The sequence below is a fragment of the Brachyhypopomus gauderio genome, chromosome 3, assembly GCF_052324685.1.
Source record: "Brachyhypopomus gauderio isolate BG-103 chromosome 3, BGAUD_0.2, whole genome shotgun sequence".
In the NCBI taxonomy this organism is placed as follows: domain Eukaryota; kingdom Metazoa; phylum Chordata; class Actinopteri; order Gymnotiformes; family Hypopomidae; genus Brachyhypopomus; species Brachyhypopomus gauderio.
In genome coordinates, this window is record NC_135213.1 from 11,454,175 (window position 1) to 11,478,325 (window position 24,151).

The 24,151-nt window shown below is 46.4% G+C and overlaps 2 protein-coding genes across 9 annotated transcripts in view; one reads left to right on the forward strand and one right to left on the reverse strand.

Moving 5' to 3' along the window:
• Nucleotides 1–18,309, forward strand: part of ndst2b (N-deacetylase/N-sulfotransferase (heparan glucosaminyl) 2b) — a 43,308-nt gene extending 24,999 nt beyond the window's left edge. The window contains exons 2-14 of the mRNA XM_076999514.1: nt 9,368–10,665; nt 11,403–11,490; nt 11,590–11,744; nt 11,877–12,062; nt 12,291–12,419; nt 12,506–12,688; nt 12,849–12,945; nt 13,282–13,405; nt 14,233–14,407; nt 14,518–14,688; nt 14,975–15,084; nt 15,183–15,285; nt 15,861–18,309. Coding sequence (XP_076855629.1) covers nt 9,649–10,665; nt 11,403–11,490; nt 11,590–11,744; nt 11,877–12,062; nt 12,291–12,419; nt 12,506–12,688; nt 12,849–12,945; nt 13,282–13,405; nt 14,233–14,407; nt 14,518–14,688; nt 14,975–15,084; nt 15,183–15,285; nt 15,861–15,986 — 2,664 coding nt within the window. The 5' untranslated portion in view covers nt 9,368–9,648 and the 3' untranslated portion in view covers nt 15,987–18,309. The remainder of the gene's footprint in view (nt 1–9,367; nt 10,666–11,402; nt 11,491–11,589; nt 11,745–11,876; nt 12,063–12,290; nt 12,420–12,505; nt 12,689–12,848; nt 12,946–13,281; nt 13,406–14,232; nt 14,408–14,517; nt 14,689–14,974; nt 15,085–15,182; nt 15,286–15,860) is intronic.
• camk2g1 (calcium/calmodulin-dependent protein kinase (CaM kinase) II gamma 1) overlaps nt 17,697–24,151 on the reverse strand; it is a 52,084-nt gene continuing 45,629 nt past the window's right edge. For 4 of the 8 annotated variants that reach the window (XM_076999516.1, XM_076999518.1, XM_076999515.1 and 1 more), the window contains 5 exons: nt 22,930–23,013; nt 21,291–21,366; nt 21,073–21,167; nt 20,636–20,884; nt 17,697–20,558 (listed from right to left, as the gene is read on the reverse strand). In XM_076999516.1, coding sequence (XP_076855631.1) covers nt 20,652–20,884; nt 21,073–21,167; nt 21,291–21,366; nt 22,930–23,013 — 488 coding nt within the window. In that variant the 3' untranslated portion in view covers nt 17,697–20,558; nt 20,636–20,651. The remainder of the gene's footprint in view (nt 20,559–20,635; nt 20,885–21,072; nt 21,168–21,290; nt 21,367–22,929; nt 23,014–24,151) is intronic. The other 4 variants (XM_076999522.1, XM_076999519.1, XM_076999521.1 and 1 more) reach the window with 1 other exon arrangement.

A 24,151-nucleotide genomic window follows, 5' to 3' on the forward strand; every position in this document is an offset into this window, starting at 1 on the left:
TTAATGCCAGGTTAGCTAACTCCTTTTGGAATACACAGTGCACTAAAGTGGACTGCTGAACCATGTTTCTGAATGCTAACTATTGTTAGCCAGTGTCTTGTGAGAGTGTGATATCTTTAATGTTTAAAACAATGGCTAGAAATGCAGAACTCAGCATTGGGTCAGAGTCAGAGGCCAGAATCCCCATCACTGAATACATATGGCTCCTACAGAAATGGTATGTTGGGAAAGAATGGGGCTCTACACCGAGGGGAGGGGGGGGGGGGGGGGGGGGGTCTGCTCTGTCTCCTCTTGTGTGCTGAGCAGTGTAAGGACAGGTTTGTTTGGCCTTTTACACCTTGCGCTATGACAAATACTCCACAAACAAGAAGTGCTAAATCAGACCCTAAAAAAAGAGACATTTTTGTGAGACATTTTGAAAGCTCATGAAGGCTTCAGAGATTTAGCCAAAGCCAAGACACTGGACTCGGGCCACAGGAAACATGGGGTTTGGAGGGAGAGCAGGAGTGATAGCATTTTACATCATAAACGTAATTATGGCACAAGCACAAAGACTGGCCACCTGCGCATTCTGGCATGATAAAGCGCTTGCTGCATATGAATTAATTTCCTCAGTTAATCCATCTTTCTTGCGTCTTTGTTACAGGTTCAATAAGTCGATCCCTTTAGGCTGCAGCACACCGGGCCTTTCGCACAAACACACCGCAGTACGGCAGCAGCAGGCTTCATCTCGCTGCACTTGCAGGGGAACGTGACTCCTTTGTCATCGATCTGATCCTGCTGTAGGGAATAATCGTACGAGCCATCCGCTGTCCACTGGCATGGAGAGGCCCGCGGGGGCGTGGCTTAACCCGCCCCCTCCTCCAGCCCAGATCCGAGCTGACAGGTGGGGAAGGGTCTCCGCTTTGTTCTCCGCTCCGCGCCAGAGGCCACGGCTGGGCCTTTTGTCGTCTTGCTCCAGGAGATCGGCGGCTCCACTGCAGACGTGCAGAGGTGTGGCGGCTGATGTACGTCGGCAGAGCTGGGTGAAAATCAAAAGCGTTGCACATGTTCTCAGCCTGGCGCTTCAGAGCTTTGTCCATCAGAAAGGTGCCAATTTAGTGGGGACGCTAGGCTATGCTAGAATACTCCGGTTTCTGGATGATTTAGACGTGAGGGCAGCTTGAACCCAAAGCAGGATTATCATGTGACTGATGCTTACGTTGCTTAGCAGATTTTTTTTTTACAAGTTTGTTAGGTCTCTCATACATTGTCAGGTTTATTTTTTAAGTTCCGTAAATAATTTGAAACAAATCACAAGAGATGTCTTCAGCTGGAGTGTCTTCAGCTTCATGGTTTCTAGAGGCAAGGTCAGGATTTGTTTTGCCCTCTGCTCTGAGTGGCCGCTTAGGTGGTGTAGGTGTGATGCACTTCTCAGTGACTTGGAGTTTGTGAGAGTTGAAAAAGGATTGAAAGGGGATCCTGGTGGAGAATGACCTGCTTTAGACAGTACAGAGATATTGGTGACCTGTAAATGCTGTTAATGGATTGTTCCAAACACATCAGCAGAAAAGTAAGTCTGTAACTAAGCTGGCAAATGGTTGTCAAAATACATTTAGCTTAAGGCTTGAGGTCAAAGTTTAAAGCTTTGATCAAACTGCTTGAGAGGTTGTCTCTCTCACCCCCAGGCAAAAGACACCGCGCAAACTAAAGGTTTGCGGAAAAAAATCCAGCTAAATTGGAAGTTGCTTGGATTTGACGGTCAACCTCTACCCATGACGTGAAGCTTGATGTGAAAAGGCTTAAGGATGTATTGGTCCTGGTTTCTCCCATCTGTGTGAGCGGTATGGTGGCAGTTCATATGACGACTGGCCTTTTAATTGACAGTATCTGCCAGTAGCTTTGCTGCACCACGGCAGGGGCCTTCAGTCTGTCCTCTCTCCGGCCATCTTTTCACTGAGGGGCAATTATGGCTTGTCCACTGTGTTGATGGAGAGCTTCTTTTATGTCCTTTCTTCTATCTTACGAGCTCCCATCAAATCCAGGGTCACTTCATCAGTGGTCAGTCTGAAACATGTCTTTAGGAGTGGCTATAGAGATAGAGGCAAACAGTCAAAAATATCGTCATAAATGTCAAACCTGTGCAGTTTATGATATTGACCAACTCTCTGCGGCAGGCTGCTGGAGACAGAGCGAGTGCACGGCGGGGTCACTCTCCAGAGTCCTTGGGGAGAGGTTGCTGTTTGTCAGCAATGCCGGAGCAACACACCTAATGTTCTAACAGTATGTTCCAACAATATTCATCAACGTTGTAAGAACCAATTAACTGAACTTCAACTCTCATCTTTATTGTACTGTTTTGGAAACACAATGTTAACAGGTATGTACTACATGTCAGGTTGTTTAACTAATATATACAACTGAGGTGATACGACTGAGCTTGTCTTGTTATACAGTAAGAAGACTGTATCTCAGATGTCTCCTGCAATAAGTAGACTGTATCTGAGTTGTCTCATTATACAGTAAATAGACTATCTGAGATTAAACTGTTCATCAGAGCTACCATAAACGTTCCTTCTATGGTTATTCACATTATGTGACACTATCACACCTACCTTTTATATGAACTGAGTGAATGTGGAATGTGAATAACTGTAATTAAGTAATAGTCTATATTAGGGGTGACCTGCAATAGTCGCTGATTCGACTATAGTCGACTATACCCCCTAGTCGACTATGAACGTCATAGTTCATAGTTCATAGTTGTTACATGAAATGTCTTTGTTTTCGTTATATATAGCCTTTTGTCAAATAAAATCATCCTAATTTCTTTTAATAAATATTTTAAAATGATGTGTGGCCTGGACTCTTCCCCGGACTGTTCCCCATTGATCTGTCTGGGCGGTTCTGCCGGGCCTGGACCGGACTGTTCCCCAGACTCTTCCCCACTGATATGTCTGTGCAGTTCTGCTGGGCCTGGCCCGGACTCTTCCCCAGACTCTTCCCCACTGATCTGTCTGTGCAGTTCTGCTGGGCCTGGCCCGGACTCTTCCCCACTGATCTCTCTGGGCGGTTCTGCTGGACCTGGCCCAGACTCTTCCCCGCTGCTCTTTAGCATTCCAGAAAGCTACAGTCTGGCCCTTCCTCTGCCGCTTTGTCTTCAAAGGAAATCAATTTCCCTCAATGGAGGGGAGGGCTTGGCATCTGGATGGAGAGAGGGGGAAAATAGCTTATGGCCAAATGATCTTCTGGTGTAATCAAACCGGCTCAAAGTGAACTTTCTGCAACTGTGGCATCGATCCTCCCTGCACTGGGGTGAACACATGAATGGAGCTTTCAGGGGTAGCTTTGGAAATCCTGCCATTAAAGGTCCGTTTGTATAAGCAGTGGGTGTCACGCCACTTCAGGTCTGCTTGGCCCACTGTCCTCTCCTCTTTTAACCCTCATTTCCTACGTGTCATGAAAAGAGACCCTGTTTCTGCAGGTTTACTTGCAAACAGAATTTGAATGTCAATGGAATGTACGAGTGTCGTTTGGCCTCGTTGAAGTGCTGCTTCTAGCTCCCACGTGGCCGTCGAACATCGTGTGAGAGTGAGGCTGAAACCTCTACAGCCTTTTATTGCTGTATTCTACCCTATTAATGGCGTTGCCGACTGTAGCGGTGGATGTTTGAGGCAGTTAAATGGTTTGCTATTAAAAGGAAGTGATTTAAAACTCACCAAAGCATTACCAAGCCTTTAAGTACTGCTATATAAAGCCTAAAAGAACACCCCTCGCAGACCTGCTGTGAAGTAGACTTATTGCTTGTGGCACCTGTATATATATGGTAACCTGAACTGAGAGAATGTTAGAAGCCATGTTTTTGACTTATAAATCAGAAGCGCCGACAGTGTCTTTGTCTTTTCACTTTAGGCTTGTACCCTTTTCTTAAGAGGATTTGAAGCTTTCATCAACTCCTCATTTAATTCCTGTCTCCCAGGCTGTACAGTACTGTTAGACTATAAACTACTACTTAGGATATGCCAGAATACTTGCCTCTGTTTCGTCCCATGATGAGAAGCTATTATAGAATAGTGCCAGGAACTCCAACCTAAATGTATCATTTATTTATATTCAGCTGAGCAGCACCTTTGAGAAATTGATGTGGATTAGGCAAGGGCTATTAATGTTTACAATGAATTTGTGAATATGTAGGTAAACTATATTTCAAACCTCTCACAGGTTGCACATTGATATGCTGAGTGTACTTCATGGGCATGGGCTCCTGCCTGGGTATCTCTGGAGAGTGTGCACGCGTGTGTGTGTGTGTGTGTGTGTGTGTGTGTGTGTGTGTTTGTGTCTGTCATTCAGAGACACAAATGCACACACTTGAACAAGCTTTTAGTCAACCACACCCCATTTTATTCTCAATCTGACTAAAATCCAATTTAAAAACCATCAGATCCGGAATATGATTTAAAATGTAGTTTAGTTCAACTTTGGGATCACGGAGAGCTTTTTTGCGTACATCCCGAGGCATGGCTGTGGGAACAGAGCTCTTAGTGGAGCTCTTTCATTTCCCTCATCTCAACAGCAACCTCTCTCCCTCACACAAGCCTCCATACGTTCGTTTCTGTCTCTCTGTCTCACACCGGTTGCCTCTTTCTCCACCAGCCCACTTACTCTGAGTCATGATAAACACATGAATGACTTAGAAAGGGCAGCTGACTGACAGGCAGTATATGGTTGGGCCCCCTGACTGTGAAGGGCCTGTTGGGAGGGGTGTGTGAGCCGCAGGCCACGCTAATCAAGCGTCCCGGCGTGGGCCCCACAGAGCTGGGCTTTCTGCTCCGTGGCTCGCCTTGAGAACCACAGAGTAGGCCAAACAGCGGGGGTGCAATTCACATCTCATCCCTTCATCCTTGGATAGACCCTATGCTGAAAGAAGATGCCCGAGATGAAGGGAACAGAGGAGGAGAGGAGCAGCCAGTACATCTCCATGGAGATATGCCTCTCCTACAAGGAGTAAACACGCAAACCTAAAACAAGAGCAACTTAATTAAAATTGATTTTATTTCTTAAACCTGTGGGATTGATTTGGTTTCACAGTATTCAGTAAGGACCTGCTGTGCTTGAATCTCTGCAGTAAAGGTGTGGGTGGGTTGAGGGAGGGAGAAAGACAGAGGGAGAGAGAGAGAGACAGAGAGACTGTCAGTTATTCAGTGTGGGAATGGGACCTGACAGCTCTAATAACACTTAGTGTTTTTTTGTCTGTGAGTCTGTATTTTCCAAACTGGAGCTGACAGGAGTTCAGAGCATCACTTTACTGCCCATTTTGCCTTGACTGATAGCTGTAATGGTTCTGGAGTTGAAGGGATGAAGAGGCTTCTTCTAGGCTCTGTGTGCCATCAAATACTCACACTAAAACATTCTGTGACCTTGGCCTTAAGTCTCCTGCCGATGTGCTGGCATGGCAACAAGAAGGACCTCTGGGAAGCGGGCGTCCTTCATGGCGGAGATCATATTTGTACCACCGCCTCACTAATGCCTCTTTACCTTGCTTTGACTTGCTTTTATCATTGTGTAATATGTGAGTACATGTAAATATAACTTCACGAACTTTTAAGGCATATCTAAAAGTCTTATTTTCTTTCTGAATGAGGTGTGTTAATGTGTTAAAAGGCTTGGCCCGGTGTGTTGTGCTCCATATCTGAGTCCCATGAAGCCTCCAGGGTGCTACAGCACATTGAAGCTTGATGTGATGGGTGTCCAGGGTTGGGAAGAAAACATGTCGAAATCAGCTTTGATAGGCCTGCACATACACGCTGCTTTCTTTATAGTTTCCTTCGTTCTCATCACTCGTTCCCCCTCTCGCTCTACCATCTGTTTTCCTTCTCTATCTTCTGCTCTCTCTGCTCCCTTCATGAGTTTCAGCTTATTGATTTGCAAGGCCCTTAGCCATGGTGTGTGTGTGTGTGTGTGTGTGTGTGTGTGTGTGTGTGTGTGTGTGTGTGTGTTTCTGTTTGTGTGTGTGAGACACTTAGCTGGCTGGCTTCTGGTGTTACAGCAGTCATGATCTTGGCTTAAACGAGGAGAACCTTTCATCTCACCAACGCCAGGAGTGTGTTCTCTCCAGGGAAGGGAAAATGTTTTGACACACAGAGTGCGATTATGGGAACTCGAGCTGCTTGGGACAGGAGAGACACCCGCACGTTCCACACCAGAAGCGACATCACACACACACACACACACACACACACACACACACACACACACTCTCTGCTTCTCCCTCTCAAAGTGTCTCTCCTTCCTTCCCCATTCACTCTCGTTCACTCTCATTCACCCCGACACACACCAGGTCTCTGGCGTCTATAAATCAGTAGGGTAGTTTCTTTCTCCAACACTAAGCTCTCACTCCCCTCTGCTCTGTCGTCTCTCATCCCCTTGGCTGACTCGCTGCTTCTTTATACATTGAGAAGTGATGGGCGATGGATCTACGAGGGAATGAACCACCGTTCATCTCAGATCCCCCTTTGTTAAATATTTATCCTACGCTAATGAGAGAGATTATTTAAGCAGTTTTACTCCACTGAAGACAGAGTGCTGGGATAAAGCTCTCTCCTCAGAGTGTTACGAGTTCCACGGGTCTCCCCTCCATTCCAGCCTCTCTGTTTCTCTCTCCCAGACACTCAGCCCTGGCCTCTGTCTGGCTTTCACGAGGCGCTTTTATCAGTCCCAGGGCAGCTGCTGTTTGTGTAAGGTAAACACATGTGGCCATTGTCCAAACATCCGACACGCTTGTGTGAAGATGCTGCCCCAGATTGCTGTCCAAAGGTTAATGAGCTGACGAAGGCTCTGGGCTTAAGATGTGTTCGCTAGAATAGCTGGGGCGGGATACAAATGAGTCCAAATTGGATTTGACCAAGTTCCAAATGTTTGTTTCAGGAAAAGTCCAGAGCTGTTAAGTTACAAAGAGATTTACAGGACTCCTCACTCCATGTAAGAGAAGTCCATGTAGGAAGTGGTGTTTAGGGCTATGGGATGCTGGTGGCATATCTGGAGTTTACAGAATGGTTGTGTCAAGTAAGGAACTCGTCCTACTTACTCCAGCATCTGCGAACCAGAGTTCTTGGCTTCCTGGTCCCTACAGGATTTGTTGTCCTCACATTACCTGCAGATGAAGTTTCAGCTAGAGGCCATCTGACACCTTCTTTTCTCACACGCTCTCTCCCTCTCTCGATCTCTGAAGTGGAGACAATCCACAGTGTAGATGGGTTGCAGGCTTCATACAGCGCGGTGGCCCCTGGGCCAGTAACGGAGCCGGGGCTGCCTCTGCCTGGGAGAATGGAACCCAGTTGGACAGGGTTGTCACACAGACAGGAGATAATGGAGCCTTACACTGGAGCCAAGCAGAAAGACGAGCTGGAATCACTGGACACATTCGAGTGCAGCCATGTCTTGCTTTTTAATTTTAGCACAGTATTTTTCAGAGTATGCTGCTAGGCGCCCCTCTGAAAGGCTGAACTGATTATGTTGTACCGTGCGTTACAACTGAGTGCACTACGGGGTCCTTGTGCCACCTTGTGGCTGTTCACAGCATTGCACCTGTTCTGTGGCGACTGGGTTTTGCTCCGGTCACCATTCAACACCATTCAGGAAGATTTATGAACCCTTTTGTATATTTGCAAGCTCAGTCTTTACCACGGCGGCTTAGTGGTCAGCAGGTTCACTTATCAATGCTTGAGTTTGTGCCCCTATCTAAGTAGAGTCTTCATGTTCTCCCAGTGTCTAGAGTTTGTGCCCATATCTAAGTAGTCTCTCCATGTTCTCGCAGTGTCTGCGTGGGATCCTACAGCGTCTCCAGCTTCCTCCCACAGTCCAAAAAAACATGGCAGTTACGTCAGCTGGATACTCTAAATTGTCCTGGTGTGAATGTGTGTGATTGCCTGTGTGTCTGCATGCCCTGTAATGGATGGCGGTCTGTCCTGGGTGTTAACCCCTCTCCTTATCCCTGCCCCCGATCCACACCCCCAGAGAGCCGTGTTCCCAGTTGCAAATATGCTGTGCACGATTGCCTGCTGATTCTCACCGCGTTGAGTGTGTTAATTGGATGTAAAAGCTGAGTGTAAAGCATCCTTGGGTATGAGAAAGGCACTATATAAAAGTAACTGATAATTATAATGAACCCTGGAGTCATTCTCTGTAATCCTTTAAATGATGCAATGCTGATACATCCAGCATTTTTACCACCTAATTTGTAAATCTAAGTTTTATCATTTATTATTTTGAGGAACATCTCATTAAAATCACCATTGTCTTAAAGCAAGTTTATGTCTGTGCCCTACTCCAGGTTTACAGGGAGATGTTTTTAATCTATTACTTCATAAAATGTTGATGTAACTCCTGGCTAAACTTTGGAATTTCTCAATTCCCATCTGGTGCAAGTGTTGCCTTCAACATCTGAGCTTCTGTGAGTTTAGCTGAGACTTCCTGCTGTCTGCGTGAAACTCTTTGGTCTCTGTGCTCCAGTATGATGTGATAAGTAGCTCTCTTCTCTCTGGGAATTTCGTTTCTCCACAGTATGTAAAGGTAACATGGTGCATCTTTATTATATCTTTGTACTATTTCTATGGTAACAACGCAGGGCAGTAAAATGTTGTTACATAATAAAAATGGCATACAACTAAGCTAGTCTTGCTTACACACATCCACTTCCAATGCTATAGACTGGCAGTGCATATATACATTTTCCCAGAAACACCTGACAGCCAATATGTAGGAGGATGAATAGGGACTGGTGTGGGTTAAAGCTCTAACGATGATCCTCAGAAGAGGAGACTGAGCAGAAGCTTTAGTTGTCACAGTGCTCTCTTTCTGAGTGAGTGTGTGAGTGTGTGTGTCACTGCCTGGCATGAATGTATGATGCATTAACCTAAACTAGATATCATTTATTTTATATTCCCTTTTACATTTTCCATTCAAAATCAAATACACGAGTAGTTAGGTTGTTCAGACCCAGCGAGGTGTTCGGTGAGACCCCTTATCTGTGCGGGTGCTGAAACACGAGGTCAGAAGGTCGAGCAGATGAGCCAGTAGGTTTTTGTAGGTGTCAGAGTTGGAGGTGTGAGCAGCCGTCAGGCTGGTGGTCTAGAGCCCCACTGACTTAGGCTGGCTTCATCGACACTGGAAGCACACGAAAAAAAGCAAATGGATAAAGATGACCTCAGCTGTTCACTACATTAATAGCTGTGTGGACAGCTGTGTGCATGTGATGTGTGTATTTAAATCCCCCGTGTGTTTTATTGCCAGAGCAATATTAGTTGCTAATGTTCTCTGAATAAGATCCGTAATATTATTCTCTTTTAATTCATAATCATTTCTTTTTCTCCTCCCCTCTGTGTCTGTCCAGGCGCTGTGTCCAGCTGCCCAGCTCTCCCTAGTGTCCAGCATGGCTCACTGGGATGAATGACCCAGCGGCGGAGCTGAGCTGAGAGCCATGGCCTCCTCTCTCATCATCTGAGGCTGCAGCACCCAGCGGTAGTTCCCCGTGCCAGGTGAAGGGGCAGAGAGGCAGGCTATGTGGGCCATGGTCACCTAGGCTGAATGGTCGTGTGTTAGGTCACCGTCAGCCCTGCCTATCCTCTCCTCCCAGCACCTCCCTCTCCCCTGGCCCCTGATCTCCGACACCTGATGGCCGGCATGCGGAGGCTGGCTCGGGCCATGCGGCAGCAGGGCCTACACCGCCTGGTCCTAGTGCTCATCCTCTTCTGCCTGCTCTCAATGGCCTACCTAGCCTACCACGTCAGCGGGGGCCCCAAGATCAAGGAGGCGCCCCCGCTGCCGCTGGGGGACTGCGTGGCGGCGGCCCCGGTCACCGGAGCCCAGCGCGCTCCCCTCTTCACGCCCTCCCAGTCGAGCCAGCGACGGGCGAGGGCGACGGAGACGTCTCGCACCGAGCCCGTCGTGCTGCTCTTCGTGGAGAGCGTCTACTCACAGCTGGGCCAGGAGATCGTGGCCATCCTGGAGTCCAGCCGATTCCGTTACCGTACCGAAGTGGCTCCTGGGAAAGGCGACCTGCCCTCGCTGGCTTGGCGGGGCCGAGGCCGATACGCGCTGATCGTCTACGAGAACCTGCTTAAGTACGTCAACCTGGACTCCTGGAACCGTCAGCTGCTGGACAAATACTGCCAGGACTACGGCGTGGGCGTCATCGGCTTCTACCGCGCTAACGGGAACTCGCCGTCCAGCGCCCAGCTGCGGGGGTTTCCCCTCTTCCTGCGCTCCAACCTGCCCCTGTGGGACTACCGCATCAACCCCGCCGCCCCACTCCTCTACATCACCCGGCCCAGCGAGCTGGAGCCCGGCCCCCTGCCCGCAGACAACTGGACCACCTTCTTGTCCAACCACAGCACCTACGAGCCCGTGCTGCTGGCCAGCTCAAGACCCGCAGAGTCGGCAGCTAACTCCTTCCTGCAGAGGGCGCTGATGGCCACTGTAATGCAGGACCTCGGGCTTCACGACGGGATCCAACGCGTGCTGTTCGGTGGAAGTCTGTCCTTCTGGCTGCACAAGCTACTGTTCGTGGACGCTGTAGGGTATTTGACAGGCAGGCGGCTCAGCCTATCACTGGACAGATTTCTGCTGGTGGACGTGGATGACATCTTCGTCGGAAAGGAAGGGACTCGTATGAAGGTGGCCGACGTGGAGGTGAGACCATGATATATACCCTGCAGAACCCTTACCTGGGGGTTTTATTATTACTCATTATTTTACCCTAACCTGGAGTTTCTGTAATTATTTAAGAAATTCCCCATGGTATTACTCATGGAAAAAATATTTAAAAAAGAAGCAAGCAAACAAGCAAATATGTATACTAAATAGGTCATTTATAATGAAGGCTTTCTCACAATGCATATTTTAACATGCCTCAAAGAGCAGCTCAGTGGCTCCTCCTCCGTGCCTGCATTAATGAATGAGCGTGGTTAATATGGGTCAGATGTTTCCCTCTGCTGTTCTTGAGTGGGTGATGATTATGGGTGCAGGGGGAGATGGCTGTCTCTCTCACCGGAGGCTCGTGTAAGGCTAATGAGTCTGGCTTCATTTTTAATATACTCATGTTGAGTGTGACTGGTGGCTCAACCTGCTCTATGACACCGGGGGGCGCTAGTGAGTTTGAGGGTAGAGGTGGTGTTTGCTCCTCTTTTTCTTTTCATTCATTCCTCAGATCTGTTTTTTTTTTCCGTTCTGATACCATTTTTAAAATCTTTTCTCCGTTTTGATGTTGTTTGCTCTGTGTGTTGTGTCTGCCCTGCCCATACGAGGTTTTCTCTGGGAGGAACTTAACAGCAGAGCCCACCCACACCCTGTGTGTCACGCTTGCTGTAGTTGTCAGCTTGTCAGGGTGTGTGTGGGATCACCCAGGTTAACATGGTTCTTCTCTGTAGGCTCTGCTTCACACTCAGAACAAGCTTCGCTCTCTGGTTCCCAACTTCACCTTCAACCTGGGCTTCTCCGGAAAGTTTTTCCACACAGGTACATTTTGTGGGAAATGGCGGCTACCTCCATCTGGAACGGGAATGTTTCTCCTCTGTTACGATGCGCATTGGTGTTTTGTGTCGCCGCGCTGAGCAGGCACCGATGAGGAGGACGAAGGTGACGACATGTTGCTGGCGCACAGGCGAGAGTTCTGGTGGTTCCCACACATGTGGAGTCACATGCAGCCCCACCTCTTCCACAACGTCAGCGTTCTCGCCGAGCAGATGAGACTCAACAAGCGGTTTGCCCAGGTCTGTACCCCGCCCGCTGCAGCACTGGCCTTTGCTATATTAGTCCTGCGTTGGGCTGCAGTATGTAAACGAACCCTTTGACAGATCCCATGCTGCCCCAGTATTCTGTATTCAGTACGTCTTCTCCTGTAGGAACACGGTATCCCCACAGACATGGGCTACGCCGTAGCTCCCCATCACTCGGGGGTCTACCCAGTGCACAGGCAGTTGTACCAGGCCTGGAAGAGTGTGTGGGGCATTACGGTGACCAGCACGGAGGAGTACCCCCACCTCAGACCTGCCCGCTTCCGCCGCGGGTTCATCCACAGCGGGATACACGTAGGAGCTCGGGCACACACAAACACTAAATGAATCACCATGTTTTTGGTACTGTTTTTTTATCTCTCTAATAGGTGAGTCACCTCTATGTTGTCATTTCACACATCCTTCTCTACATAGTACTTATTTATTGCATATATGAACTGACCTGACATTAATATCATCACCATTATCATTATGGCCATTTTTGTTGACTAAAACAAACATTTTTTGTATATTTTACAATAGGTTCTCCCACGGCAGACATGTGGACTCTTCACACACACCATCTTCTATAAAGATTACCCAGGAGGCCCTCAAGAGCTGGACAAAAGCATCCGCGGCGGAGAGCTATTCCTTACTGTGCTGCTCAATCCTGTCAGTCAAACACACACGCACACACACGCACACACACACACACACACCCCTCATGTGCCTTAATTTGCTCCCTTTCCCAATCTCAGGTCAGCATTTTCATGACCCATCTGTCTAATTACGGGAACGACCGCCTGGGCCTGTACACGTTCGAGTCTCTGGTGAAGTTTGTACAGTGTTGGACTCACCTGCACCTGCAGACTCTGCCTCCGGTCCGCCTGGCCGAGAAATACTTCCACATCTTCCCTGATGAGAGAGACCCCCTGTGGCAGGTTTGAGCCACTACACCCAGAGTTTTATTATTAACTAGGCTGCTTGGCTGGAAACCTAACCTTCCTATTTTTATCTGTCCTACTTGCTTAAGTAGTGACATATTTAGTAGTGGCCATATTTCAGCGACGGTTAGGCTAATGCGATCTTTCTGCTCAGCAGAACCCTTGTCATGATAAGAGGCACAAAGACATCTGGTCTAAAGAGAAGACCTGTGATAGGCTGCCCAAGTTTCTGGTCATTGGTCCTCAGAAGACAGGTAAACCACACACCAGTGTCCAAACAGTTGTATTTCTGTATTCTAGGTATTTTACTACTTTTGACTTTAGCTGATTTTGACTGAACACGTATAGTATTTTCCCTTGAAAAACATTGTTCTAGAATATTATTCTACGTTCTAGAATAGTATTCTACGTTGTATTTTTTTCATTCACGTTTACTAATGTGTTACATAATGCTCTACGTGCAAATACATTGTTAGTGCTCAGATCATGGGTCTGAACACCTAGAGCTGCAGAGAACTGTGTGTGATGTACAAGTGTGGGCTGACGGAGGCCCGCTAACTCCTCCCTGTGGTCACCTCCACCCCTTGCAGGGTCGACGGCACTGCACGCCTTCCTCTCCCTCCACCCGGCCATCACAGCCAGCGCCTCCAGCACCGTCACCTTTGAAGAGGTGCAGTTCTTCAGCGGACCAAGCTACTTGCGTGGCATTGACTGGTAACCATGGATACATGAACATGCTTTCTTAGTGCCTGTCCTCCTTCTCCACGCTCACTAGAGCTGTGGTGTGAGCCAACCGCAGGTGGACCACACACTCATGTTGATGTGCTGAACTGCCACCTTGTTAATTGTGAGGTTTTTTTTTTGTCAAATGTGTCATTTCATGCCAACTCACGTAGACCTCCTGGTCACGTAGACCTCCTGGTCACGTAGACCTCCTGGTCCTGGTTTTTGTCATAAAAAACCATAAACAAAAAAAGTGAAAACGTTAAAATACGTGAAAACTGTTCAAATATTCGAGACCTTGCAAAGTCCTATAGCTCCATTCTACATTGCTCTAACCTATGGAAAATGTACAGTACGTTTTTACAGTACATTGGTAAAAATTAAGATCTGTAGTTTTCACATTCTTGCATAGTTTGTGTAGTATTAATATAGTTCCATCATATCTAATGTTATTTATTTCTGATAAAAATGGCTACAAATCTCATTATAGTTTCAGAGCCGAAAGCCCCACAGCCTAACAATAGATTAACTGTATATTTAATATTTTTCCTGAAAGAATAATCTTCTCTTTGTAACATTATGGAAAAGTGTTAATACGAATTGATTACACTCTTTTATTAATTTGATTATTGCAGAACATTCAGCATCAATTGCTTACATTAATACGCACAAAAAAATTAAAAATCTTAAGACATGAACTGGGAATATAGGGGAGTTGGCATGGAATGACCCAAATGTGTATTTTATAAAGTCTGTGTAGATGCTCCTGATGCCTCCATTGTGGGAGTTTATTCAACCTGTGGCCTTTTCACCATCAGGTACATGGACTTTTTCCCTGTGCCCTCCAACGTGAGCACAGACTTCCTGTTTGAGAAGAGCGCTAATTACTTTGACACAGAGATCGTCCCAAAGCGAGCGGCTGCACTGCTACCGAGAGCCAAGATCCTCTCCATCCTCATCAACCCTGCTGACCGGGCCTATTCTTGGTACCAGGTCGGTGTGCGCGTGAGAGAGTTTTTAGAGCAGTTGTGGAGAAGTTTTTAATTATTGCTGTGTTTCTGCACGTGCGTGCACCGGCTCCTCATTCTCCCCCGTGTGTGCAGCATCAGAGGGCCCACCAGGACCCCGTAGCGCTGAACTACACCTTCCAGCAGGTGATCTCCGCACCTCCGTCTGCACCCGCCGGGCTGCTCACCCTGCACCGCCGCTGCATACAGCCCGGCTACTACAGCAGCCATCTGGAGCGCTGGCTTCACTACTACCAGCCCAGCCAGGTACACACACACACACACACACACACACACACACACACTACAATACCACAGCCACCAGGAATGGATGAACACAAACACCAATTCCACTGCTAAGTACTTAAGTCAGGTACTCACAAATAAAAAAAATTGGATGTGTGAACATGCTCCCCCACCTCTGCCAACTGTACCAGGCCAGATTTCAACATTAAAGTCTAAATCGACTTTGAATTCATGCTCCTCAAAGTCTGTCATTGAAACCAACACTGATGGTCACTGTTGATTATGCGTCTTGCTGGGGCGAGCGCAGCTCCTGATTGTGGACGGCCTTCAGCTGCGGTCCAGCCCGGCCCAGGTGATGGACAGTGTGCAGAAATTCCTGGGAGTCACGCCCTACTTCAACTACACTCAAGCACTGACGTAAGAACGTCCTGTAGCACGTCACTCGGGGTTGTCCCATGTGTTAATATTTCTCTTTAGGGAGCAGTTATAACCTAAATAGGCTTTCGTGTGTGTAGGTTTGAGGAGACTAAAGGCTTCTGGTGTCAGAGGCTAGATGCTGGCCGCACACGCTGTCTGGGTAAGAGCAAAGGCAGGAAGTACCCAGATATGAGCCGTGAGGTAATCCTCTCCTGCTTCTGCCAATCAAGACTGTGACGTCTGCACGCACACGTTCCCTTGACATACGACTCTTTTATTAACAGACATCCATCACTTTTATTGGCTCTTTGTGAGATTCTGTCACGAGTGAATGTTAACCACCCCTCATCCCCATATTAATGCTGCAATTACGTTTTTAACTGGATTAATGACACTGCAAAAACACTTAGCGCGTATGATACTAATATTGCAGGTTGTAATGCAGCAGTGTGATGTATTGTGAAGGTTCATATTTAAACACAGTGGAGGCAGAAATAGAACCGTTGTTACATGCACATTCAGGAAGTGGGACAGGAGCTTGTGAAAGGACACTTAGTCTTGGGTTTATTTCAAGATTTATTGTCCAGTACTGCATTATGCTATGTTTGTGGGTACATTCCTAAAACATACCTTAGACCCGCAGGGTGGGCATTACGCAATCAGCTTTTCTAGTTTTGTGGGTTTGAGCCATATTGATGGACACAGCTTAGCATCAATTCAAACACGTGAAAATACATCATTGTGTTTGGGTCTGGTTTTTTCCCCCCCTGGTTCAGTCGCGGGCCTTCCTGTCTGAGCATTACCGGGAGCAGAACGTGGAGCTCCTGCGTCTGCTGAAGAGGCTGGGTCAGCCGCTGCCCGGCTGGCTCAGAGATGACCTGCACCACTCCAGCTGGAGCTGACACTCAACAGCCCCCGTCAGAACGCAACCGAAGCTAGGGTCCTGCACCAGACCGGAGGAAACGGGGCCCACGTGTTCCCAGAGGAGAGACCACAGACGGCTCCCTCGGCCTCCGCCCACCGCAGAGGCCCGGCCCAGAGAAGGGGCCGCCCGAGGGGTCTGCGGAAGATCAAACCCAGATACGTGGCAGGACGCAATCTGGGTGCAAGCAGTCCTCAATCGTGAATTTTTAAGAGGAGTGGTACAACTTTTTTATTTAACTGCCAAGATAAGCAAGCAGGAGCTTGTTAGTTGAACTGTGGGTAGCAGACATATGAGCTCCTTATTGGCATTGTGGGAAATGGTGTTTCACGATGTTATGAATGACAATGGGCTGACCGCATCCCGACTACAGAGGAAGCCTTTGGTAAATGAAGCATACGCACAAATTCTATGAAAGGCTAGAATAAAGCCTTAAATTCACTAGCTAGGGGCCAATTCTCTGGCTGCTCTTTTGATTAGTGTTTTTAATTCAGCAAAGATGAACTTGAACACCTGCCTACTTCGATTAAAATGGATTCTTTAAACAGTAAAAGCAGTTGTTTTCCAGCCATCACACAAAATGTAAGAGGTAACATGGACAACGCACTTTTCTGCTTTTTTTTGGCTTGTTCAGAGAGAATTGCTTCTTTATATAATTCAAGCTGTAATGTTTATTCTAAAACTTAATTTTGGCTCCAGGAAAAACGATCCCGGAAACTTAGGTATGCGAGTCAACGTCTGGCATGTTTGCCAGACGAGTGCGTCCCGGGCCGTGGCCCCGCCCACTCCCACGGTAGCCGTGATGCAGGGAGGCGTGTGGAGGCCATGCTGCCCACTACTTCTGGCTACTTACACCATCTTTACAGAGCTGGTATTGGGTCAGCGATGTTTCCATGGTGAAGCACTTACCACGGCTGTGCCAAACTGTACGTGAAAGAGAAATTACTTGCCAAAAAAAAAAAAAAAAGTGCCCTAAAATAATACATAAAGCAAGCAGGCAGATTGTATGCACTTGTGTGTGTGTGTGGTTACAAGTGTGTGTATATGTGAAAAGTCCCAGCTGCTAAACTGTATCAACAGTAGTACGATATGTTGTCTTATTTGGTAAAAGTCACATCTGCAAATAAAGGCACAACGTTGCTGTGAGAAGTGTGCGTTACGTCTTTGTGGTTATGTGCGGAGGGAGGTGAGCACGGAGAGGCAGGACGTGTTCTCGGCCTTGACGCAACCTGGTTTATCAGATGAGAGGGAGTTGAGGAGAAGCATGAGAGTTTGATTAATCACCACGCCAACAGAAGAGCTTCGGCCACCATTTCAGGGCCCTGGGGCCCAGGTGGTCACCAGCAGCAAGTACAGCCCTTAAATAAGACTCCACTTCTCCACTGGGAAACGCTATAGACAGAGCTGCATGTACCGTCAAGGGGAAGGAAAGAAAACTGCGAGTGTGTGCGTGCACGCGCGTGAGAGATAGATAGAGCAAGAGAAAAAGGGAGTGAGAAATCTGACTCTTGATAGTTTTGTAGAAGTGAATATTTTGGTCCTTGGAGTTTCATAGACGTGTTTATTAAAGCAGTGGAACTCACGCAGCAGCTTGTGCTGAAATGGTCTTTTTATTAAATACTTCCAAGATCAAGTTTCAGTAATAACAAAGCGATGACGAAGGCCTACTAGCATTCAGACAAACACTTGATAGTTGTCAATTCATGGTTTTATTAAATGTATGATCATGCAAAATCCAGCATCCATGTTTTGACTCCAAGTATATACGTTGCCCAATAGTATACCATTACAATGCAATAGATTCACTAAGAGTGAGGGGAGCATACCAAGCTGAGATTTTTGTTTCATTTAATTTTTAACATTTTTTTGTTGTTTTTTCTTTTTAAAATGTGGAACATCACCTATTTATATTCCCCAATGGATTGATTTTTTTTTTTTACTTCAGAGATGCAACTATAACAGATTTTTCAATCCTAATCAAGTAAACACAGACAGTGGAAAAAGATTTACCAGGAAAGTAAACATGCATATTCCTTGTTTAAGCTGCATATTTGATTCCCCTCTTATTGGACAGGTAGGCCAGAATGTGCAGGCCTGTTTCATTCTTGGCATTTGGACAGAGGGTGGATGCTTCATTAAACTTCTCTCTAGCCTATCAGTTAGTGTGCCCTCCTTTATTCAGTCTGTTCTTCAGTTTCTACAGAGCTGAAGTGAATCTTGTACTGAGAGAGAAAAAAAAAAACTTTGGGATGGCTTTAAAAATCATAATGATGCTCATTTAAAAAGTAAATAGGACCTGGCCAGTCAAGGCAGCAGTTTTGCAAAGCACAAAAGAAAGAAAGCTGGAATAGCATCACAGAGTCTGACGGCATCAGTAACAGGGCTTTGTGTTTAACGCCCGCACACACACGTGCAGTTATAGTGCTGATATGTACCCGAGCCCTACACATGACGAGGGACGCGTGAACAATACATGTATATACACAGAACGAACTCTTCCTGTGTAAGACGGACATCTTCAACAGAAGGGTCTGACTGGATTTTGTGTTTCTCTGGGGTTGTTTTTTTCTGAACACTATCTGAACACAATATATTTCGATTTTACAATACCCTACTCAAATATTGTGTATGACGTGGACAGTGATGAATAGATGTATTTATATATATATATAAAAATTAAAAGCAAAATGAGAACTGGCTACTTCTGCTGTAGTACCCATAAGCGTAATAATAACCAGTGCTTTAAACCCTGTATTTGAGTAATATAATATCTTGAGAAACCTATTTTTGACAAGTTTCTATAAAGGCATGTAAATCATGAGTGATCGTATAAGGTAAACATACATGTAAAATGAGGAGGTTTCTTCCATTGCTCCACAGTAATGACAGAGTTGACGTGTGAGCGTACAGATTTACAGACCCATCACCAGTGTGAACCACAAATACAACAAATTCAGGACAGGATGATTCAGACATGTCCACCTCAGAAGCAGCCACAAACTCGAACAGTTCCAAAAATGTTGTGTGTGCTTCCACACAAGTGTTCTAAATATGAGAAGGCTGTGTGTGTGTGAGATTTGAGGAGAATGATCCTTGGCCAGTACTTAACATAGGTTTGGTTATAGTAAACCAATGTCCCAACACACTATTACTAAGGTGCCTTTTGGGCATTTGGTTTATATTGACTGCCAGATAGGCTACATAGTCTTGCTTTGCATTTGCGACATCAAACTAAAAGACAGTTGATGACTAACCTCTATAAATTCTGGTTTTGGGAATGGATTTTGAGAGGCTTGTGTGTGGTGTATGCATGCGTGCATGGGAGTGTAAGAGTGACGTTTCTATGACTGGAAAGTCAGAACTAAAATTAAAAAGCCTCTCCGTGACTAGTACTAGTGTTAATGCTATTCTGATAGAACTTGGTCTGTTCATTTGGGCTCTCAACCACACTTAGATATGAAGCCAACTAGGGGCAGAGCCATCTACCTAGACTAATATAATAGTGTGATGTGTTTAATAACGAGTCCATATAAACACACACACACACACACACACACACACACACACACACACACACACACACACACACACACACACACACATACATACATACATACACACACGCGCACGCACACACTAAACAGAGTTACATGAAAAATCCCACACCCTGGAGGTGAACCTTATTTCACTTGATCTCTTTTAAATATATATTTCTCTAACTTTACAGGTATATTAAGTTTAACTTAAAAAAAAGTGTTAAAATTATTTTAAAAATCAAATTTCTTAACACAAAATACTTTCAGATGTAGCCCCAGTCAAAGACAAAAAAAGGAAAAAAAACATGAAAAAAACACCATTAACAGAATATTAAAAACCTGAAACTCTTGACCCTTCCCACAGACCACAAGAAAAACAAAACTCTTGAAAAGCCTAAATACTACACTTTGGTGCTTCTTGATATGAAGAACATCTGTACTCTTCAGATTTTTTTTGACACTTTTTCTAATTAGTTGACATGTTTTCTTAATTCTCTAAATAATTTGTATCCAAAACCTACAAAGTGTACAAGATGGAGGATTTAGATTATGCCCATCTAAAGAGTTTGGGGCAATAGTCTGTTTTCTGTGAATTTCATTTGTAATGACCCTCCCCTCCCCTACCCCGTTCCATTTCACTTTACATAAATGGTTTTCAAACTTGATTGTAGCATCTGTTTTTTCCACTTTTCAATATACAGTATATTTAAGAAGTCATAAATCAGTACTTACAACACCTTCTGAACATCTTTAACGGGCAAAAAAGATGGTTCCATGGAAAAGGACTAGACACTGCCCCCATGTGGGCATCAGATGCATGCACCGTCCTGTAGGCGGGGCCACCGCCACGGCCGGCTCCTATTGGTCAAAGGTTGGACAGGATAGGTGGTATTGACAGTTGGACTGGATGTTGTCGAATTTCTTCAATGGTGTGTCTGCAGCGTCGTCCAGCCAGCCTCGATGTGTCCATCCGGCCACAAAGAAGAACACTCCCATCAATCAAGGATCCAGGCAACCTGGGGAGAACATACAGTTAGTAAGAACATGATCAGATGTAGTTAGTTTTGGCGAAACGCCAGGCAGGTGTGCGCACCTTTGCCCAGCGAGGTTCACTGTAGGGGAGCGGCTGGCGCCCCCGAGCAGTGGAAGTGCACGTTGAGCCACTTGGCATCGCGGCGGTGCCACACGCGGGTCTCCTCCGACTGGCAGCTGCGGGGGCGGCCCTGGGTGTCGATGTACTGCGTCAGGCGGATGTAGGCGATGCAGGCGGCATCCTCCCCAATCAGGTGCACGTGGGGGTTCAGGATGGTGGTGTGCACGGGCTTGTTGTTCTTGCTCAACACTAAAGCGGAGCACGGCATTTACATATCATCAAAACCTTTCCGCACACATTAGGCATATTAGTAGCGCTCGAAAAACGTGGAATATCCTACAGATGCAAGCGTGTCATGCATACAGTGGCCTAGGACGCCTTATGGTACTCATTAGGTTGCCGTTTTGTTTTTTGTTTTTTTTGTCTGGCTGACTTACAGTTTTCGAAGTAAAACTTGTGAAAGTCCATCCCTTCCACCAGGTTCCCCAGGGCTTCAGGCTCAAATGAGGTCAGACCAGGATCGCAAATTCTCCTAAAACAGTTATTAATGGACTCTGAACTCTGAAAAATGTACTGGTTAACGCTTTTGAACACATCTCACATTCAGGTTTTTAGTTTTTCCCACAAGGTGCGTGTGTACTTGTGCCATTCTTACGTGTAAGCTTCAAAGTCCCCGTTGTTCACGGCCTCAATCAGCTGTTCCGTTATCTTGATGATTTCTTGCTTACGAGCTACTCAGAAAAGAGAGGGATGGGTTTAGAAAGACGGCAGGAGGACAGGAAGACGAGACGTTGTAGGACAGGATAGGTTAGTTACTGAAAAACTAAATATTAGGGAGAAGCAGTTTGTCAGCACTAGACATACGAAAGCAAGGATTCAGAAGCTCTACTGATGGACGACATATTTAAGTTTTTCACTACAAAATGTACATGCCCACTGTCCCCTTTAACGGTGATCCAGTTCCTCCGAACCCCGAGCAGCAGCACTGAAGCCTTGATGTGTTTTTGTTTGTGTGTGTAAGTGTGTGCCATGAACTTCCCAGAGAACGTCCATGGGGCTATGGCCCCACTTGCTCCCAACACAAAGCTGCCCCACTGAGCCAGTGGCGGGGGGGGGGGGACGGACACAGGCTGCAGCATGCATGAGCTCGGAGCTTGAGAGGCGTGACCCAAACTGATCCACGCCACACGGTTTGGGTCACGCAACAGAGCTTTGGGTCACGCAACAGAGCTGGAATAAACAGCGTGCACCACGATGCTACTCTCGTGAGATGAGGTGAGGACAATCGTAAAGGAGCCAAACTCACATTATATAGAGGGTACAGTCTGCTTGGTAAAGCATTCAGTAGGACATGGAATGACTAAGCTGTTTTTGATGTGACAAAATATAAGGTTCTCGGACACATAAGTGCACATCAAAAACAATGTGGTTAGGAGCAAATGAAGGAAAATATTAAATGTTTATGAAATTTACTAAAAGTTGAAGAAAACAGATAAGATACAGAACTAATAAAGGGTTTGTGAAGATGTTTAGATAGTGTCAAAGGGTCAGTTTAATTAAAATATAAACACTACTCTTATGACTATATGAAATAAAGCCTCCAGGCATCTATATAGTGATGTCAAATTAAAACTATGTAAGGAAGCACTCTTAAATAAACATTTTCCCTAAGAACAGCAAAGAAAAAAAATTGTATAATTTTAGATTAGAATGCGTTATTGATACAGACTGGTTCTCTGAAGGCCAATCTCATTCTCTCAAAAGACCAATGGCACACAGCAAAGCCAAAAGTGACATCACATCAACTATGAAGACAAGCGACTTAATGCGCCGGCCCAGGGCAAATATCCACAGAAGGCTGAAACACAAACACCACACAAAGGCAGAGGTCTGACTTCTGAAGACTAGCAAAAGAAACGTAAGCCCCGCCCACCCAAAGAGAGGCCACAGACGCGAAACGTCAAGAGCCGAAACCCAAGGGACCCAAAACGACTCTGAAGTTGACGTGAGCCACGGCCGTCTTAAAACCATGCAGCAGCGGATGAAGAGGGAAGACGTCCGGAAGAAGGTGGCGCAGAAGAGCCGGTACGTTTGAGAGAGCGGCGGAGCGAGACGCCAGCCAACACAGACACGTCTTGGGAGCAGAACTGACTGGAAAGGGCGGCTATGTGTGTGTGCCCAGAAAGGACTAGAAAATATTCCCACACTGAACCCAAGGATGACAGCCTAGGAGGGGAGAAGACAGACCCCCGAGGGGGTGGAGGGAGCCAGGTGGGCGGAGGAGGCAGACTTACTGGCTGGAGAGCCCAGTGGCGTGGCCCCGGGAGCGGGCGGCTCATCCCCGGCACTACCGCTGCGGGTTCCCTGGGAACTCTCGGCTGGCATTGGTCCGAAGACCAGCGCAGCACACACCACCGGCAGAGGGAAACACACACAACTCTCACCTTCGCGCTCTGGCCAATAACGCACTACCACACGCACTTTGCTGCTGGCAGTAACGCAGGCATATTGTCAATAGTAGATCAAGACCGAGTTCACGGGGGCCAGCTGGAAGAGGGTGCGTTTGGATCAAATGATTCATGGTAGAACGGCTCTATTAATTCAGCGTTGGCCAGATAAAAACGCATCACGATCTTAATGGCTTAAGAGGCTCCAAGCAAAACACATCCAAGTATCTGCTGTGTCTGCCCCTCTAGTGGTGCCAAGTGACATTGCTGAATTAGCGGTGCCTGGATAGCTGTAGAAAGACATGCAGTAGGGCCAGAAATCAGAGAGAACTCTGGGAAACCGTTGCCTAAACCTCTCCGATTTCCTGTCCTCATCACCTGACACGCTGCGGGGAGCAACAGGTTGGCCATACAGGTTAACTAAGGAGAGGAAATGGAAGAATGCAACAGCAATGGCTCGTCTTGCTCACGTGAGAAAGCTTTCAAAGAGAGCAAACCTTCAAATCATGCTCATGATGGTTCACAGCACACCAACAAACACGAGCCCCTACAAATATTTAACACTAGTCAAAAAGGCACACCAGACAGATGCAGACGAACACTCAAAATACAGCAGATGTATACAAACAGATATTTTATATTTAATTTTTTTTATTTTATTTAATTGTAAATAGTTTTGTGCTGTGAAACCTCAAGTGATCATGTGTGGTAAACAGATACACCACAATTGCATATCTCACATCTGAGCAATCTCACAATCAACAATACCAGTATTATTGCCAAATGTAAGACATAAGTGAGTACTAGGACTAGTCACACATTTCAGAACATGTGGTGACACAGATATGGATCCATCACCTTTATCCCTACTTTAATCTCTCCCCTGTGTGCCCAGCACTACGGCTTTATTTAACCCACTAAAGGAATTTGAGCTATGCAGTTTCCCAACATAGCATTTAATAATTTCCATAGCGTTGTGACCCTATCATATTTGACCACTGACATTGTAACACTGCTGAATTACAGGCTTTTCTGGTTAACAAGCAACATATCTAAAGCCTGACTAATG